This window comes from Gavialis gangeticus, unplaced genomic scaffold (genome assembly GCF_001723915.1).
Source record: "Gavialis gangeticus isolate Ggan-Ray unplaced genomic scaffold, GavGan_comp1, whole genome shotgun sequence".
Classification (NCBI taxonomy): domain Eukaryota; kingdom Metazoa; phylum Chordata; order Crocodylia; family Gavialidae; genus Gavialis; species Gavialis gangeticus.
This window is the reverse complement of record NW_017728991.1, coordinates 1,327,307-1,330,914: the sequence shown is the minus strand read 5'-3', so window position 1 is coordinate 1,330,914 and position 3,608 is coordinate 1,327,307. Positions and strand designations below refer to the sequence as shown.

Sequence of the window (3,608 nt, the reverse complement as noted above, 5' to 3'; positions counted from 1 at the left end):
CTGTCTCCCCACCCCGCCCCACGCTGCAGTCGTTCCTCGGGGACCAGTACGGACAGGATGGGACGTACCGGAACTCGGTACAGTCTGTGCAGGGGCGGGGGCTATGTCCCTGCCCGGGGAGCCTGGGGCTGGCAGGGCTGGGGTGGGAGCTGCCTGCTGCTGCACTCACCCCCTGCCTTGTTGCTTGGCCCAGGGATGCGCCAGCAGCATCCGGAGGAGGATCCAGGGCACCGAGTTCGGCAGCATCTTCCTAGAGACCATCCCCGTGCTGCAGTGGTCATGGCACGTCAAGGAGGCCGAGTACCAGCGTCTGCGGAGGTACCACGGAGCCTTTGGCTGGCAGGAGGTTTCCTGGCCTGGTGAGAGCTCGGTGGGGCTGGGTGTCTATCCATGTGCCGCGCATGGGCTTTGCTGCGGGGCTCCTCTGGCTCACCCATCCCCTCTCTCCGGCGCGTGGTTTCAGTGCTGCGAGATGCTCTGAGCCTGCTCAACACCTCGGCCAACACGCGCGTGTTTGAGGCCCGGGGCCCTGGTGACCCCTCCTGCATCCGCTGTGCCGTGGTGGGCACCGGCGGCATCCTCAACGGCTCCGGCATGGGGGCCGCTATCAACCGGCACGACTACGTGTTCAGGTGGGAGCTCACGGGGGAGCTTCGGGCACGGTCCTGGCCCCGTGGCCCTTGCAGGTTCTTCACTGGCCCCTTCCCCATCCCTGCAGGATGAACGGTGCCATCACCGCGGGCTTCGAGCGCGACGTGGGGGACCGGACGTCCTTCTACGGCTTCTCCACCAACACCATGATGAACGCGCTGCGTGCCTATGCTGCCAACGGCTTCCAGCAGCCGCCACAGACACCGGTGAAGGGCGCAGCCGGGCAGGGGGAGGCAATGTAGTCTGGAGTGCTGGCTCAGGGTTGGGACCCCTGGGTTCCTCTCTTGGCTCTGCCACTGTCTGCCTGGGTGACCTTGGGCATGCCACTTTGCTCTGACTGTCGAAGAGCTGGACTTCATCGAAGCCCTGTGGATCCCCAGAGGTTTCCATCCCCTTCTCGGCCCCCCGAGCCGTCAGTGCCGACCCCAGCCCGCATCCCAGCTGCCGGGCAGCAGAAGCTGCGGAGGCGACTCCAGGGGTTGCTGGGGTCTGTCCTCTCCACCTGTCCCCAGTGAAGCCCCCCACTCAGGGGCTGGGCACAGCCGCCAACCTCCTCCCATCGCAGACCACAGCCAAGGAGCTGGGGGCACTGCAGGGCCAGGGAGGCAAGGCCGGGCCTGGTTAATTATGACTGGACAGTGTTAATTGTTCCCGGGCTCTTTGCCGCAGGAAACCAGGTACCTTTTCCTCCCGGACCATGACCGTGATTACCTGTTGCTCCGGGCGGCCGTGACCCGCAGCCCCGTGGACCAAGGCCAAGACAAGGGTGCTCGGTGAGTCTTTCGGGGAAGGGGGGGCGTTCCCCAGATGTTCAAGCCCCAGGGTGAGCCAGTGTCTGCCCTGGGCACGGGGTCTGACTGCCCCCCTCCCCTTGCAGGTATTGCAGGGGCTCCAGGCCATGCTCATATCCATGCGGGGCAGGCTAGTCTGCTCTGACCCATTGTGGGGACCTGTCCACAGGGAGCTTCTGTGGCCTCCTTGTGGGGGGAGAGGGGGGCATGGCTGGGCCTCCCCAGCCAGCTCCGCTGTGCTCCCGCAGGCCCCAGCAGTACTTTGGAGAGGACCTGAGGGCAGAGAAGTTCAAGATGCTGCACCCCGACTTCATCCGCTACCTCCGGAACCGGTGAGAGCCCCACGGGGCAGGTCAGGTCGTGCCCGCGCTGCCAGGCCGTCACTCCCCAGGGACCCCCTGCCCAGGTCGCCATGAATGCTCCTGGGGAGGGCAGCAGCCCTCCCCCCCGGTCTGGGTCAGGATGGCATCGGCATCCTCACCTACGGTTGCCGTGGTGAAGGTTTCCTAGCAACAGGAAACGCCCTGCATCTGCTCCATCGCAGATTCCTCCTCTCCGAGACGGTGCGGTCCCTACACTGGAAGCTGTACCGCCCCTCCACCGGGGCCGTGATGCTGCTGGCTGCCATGCACGTGTGTGATGAGGTACAGCCTGCCCCCACACGCCCATTCCCACTGGCTGTGGGGTCCTGCTCTGCCCCTGCCCCGCAGGGGCTTCGGGCACCGCCTGGTGCTGGGGCACGCTGCACCCCCTGCTCCAGGGCCGTGGCCAGCGGGCCCCTGCGCATCCCAGCACTGCTCCCATGTGAACCCCATGGTCGCCTGTGCCACGGATGCAGCACCGGCATGGGGCATGTCTGCAGGGGTCCTGCCCTGCTTGCTTGGCCTGGCTGCCTCTGGGGGATGCAATGGGAGAGGGGATAACACCAGGTCGGAAAAGGGCCGGGCACGTCCCATCACCCCCGTGGGCTCCCCTGCAGTGTTGGGCTTGCTGTCCTCCCCCCGCAGGTGAGCGCCTACGGGTTCCTGACCCCCAACTACGCGGCCTTCTCGGAGCACTATTACGACCGGGTGCACAAGAGCATCTCCTTCTACCTCAACCACGACATGCAGCTGGAGTTGCGGCTCTGGCAGCGGCTGCAGCGCAGCGGGCTCCTGACGTTATACACGCGAGGCTGACTGCCAGGAATGCGCTGGGTCATGGCACGGGGGCCATAGAGACACCGCAGCCCCGGAGGACGCCGGGGGCACAGCCGGCGCCACTGCATTGTGCACGGGCCAGTGGCTACCCTGGCAAAGCCCCACTGGACCTGTCCCCTGGGGGCACCTGCCCGCTCTGCAAAGGACAGAGGTCAGAGCTCACATCTGAGGTCCAGCAGCGCCCAGCCATGCTCAATGGGGGCAAGAGGCAGGTCCCTTGAGTGCTGCGCCTCAGTTTTCCCCTCCGTGGAATGGGTGCACCAGTTGTGTGACATTGAGTTCAGCCCTCCCCTGCAGCGGGTGGGGCCGGCACTGCCCAGGGGTGGCTTGGCAGTGCCCCAGAATCACCAGCCCCTCGCCCTCCTTTTCTGAAAGGGGCATTGGCCATGAATAAACACCCGGGTCCATAGCCGGCTGGTGCGCTAGGTTCCCTGTGCTTCCCGCAGCCCCCAGCCGAAAGCTTCCCTGCTGGCCGGCCGGGGCTTAGAAAGGGCAGCGCAGCACTAATGAGCTCGGCTAAAGATCCCCAATTAAGGAGGCCGCTCTTTGCCAGCGGATTAGCAGGGATCATCAGGACCTATTAGCCAGGAGTCAGCCCAGCGTGCGCTGGGGGAAAGGTCAGAGGTGGGGTGGGCGGGCGGGGGGTCACGACCACATCTGGTGTCTGGTCCGGGCCCGGGGGCGCCTCGGGGATTATTCTCCGACCCAGACTGATCCGGCGGGAACGCGGCGCGAGCTGGCAGGCTCCGGGCAGGGTCGTTGGACACCCGCGGGGCGGGGGCCCCGGGCTCCGGTCTGTGCCCTGGCATGATGGTTGCCCCTAGTCGTGCTTGCTCCCGGGGCTGGTGGGCTCAGGCAGAGGCCAGGGGTGAGAGAACACCAGCGGAGCCTTTATTGGGGGCTGCCGCCTCGCGCAGGAAGCAGGCAAGGTCAATGCGAGGGCTGGGGCACGCGCCCAGCTGTTCTA

At 66.2% G+C, this 3,608-nt stretch overlaps 1 protein-coding gene across 1 annotated transcript in view; it reads left to right on the top strand.

The window, feature by feature from the left end:
* The window catches only part of LOC109295883 (alpha-N-acetylgalactosaminide alpha-2,6-sialyltransferase 2-like), a 9,042-nt gene extending 6,422 nt beyond the window's left edge, over nt 1–2,620 (top strand). Inside the window, exons 3-10 of the mRNA XM_019515001.1 lie at nt 30–77; nt 194–359; nt 464–632; nt 719–857; nt 1,321–1,424; nt 1,691–1,774; nt 1,987–2,086; nt 2,450–2,620. Of these exons, the coding sequence (XP_019370546.1) occupies nt 30–77; nt 194–359; nt 464–632; nt 719–857; nt 1,321–1,424; nt 1,691–1,774; nt 1,987–2,086; nt 2,450–2,620 (981 nt within the window). The remainder of the gene's footprint in view (nt 1–29; nt 78–193; nt 360–463; nt 633–718; nt 858–1,320; nt 1,425–1,690; nt 1,775–1,986; nt 2,087–2,449) is intronic.
* Nucleotides 2,621–3,608: the final 988 nt, after the last annotated feature.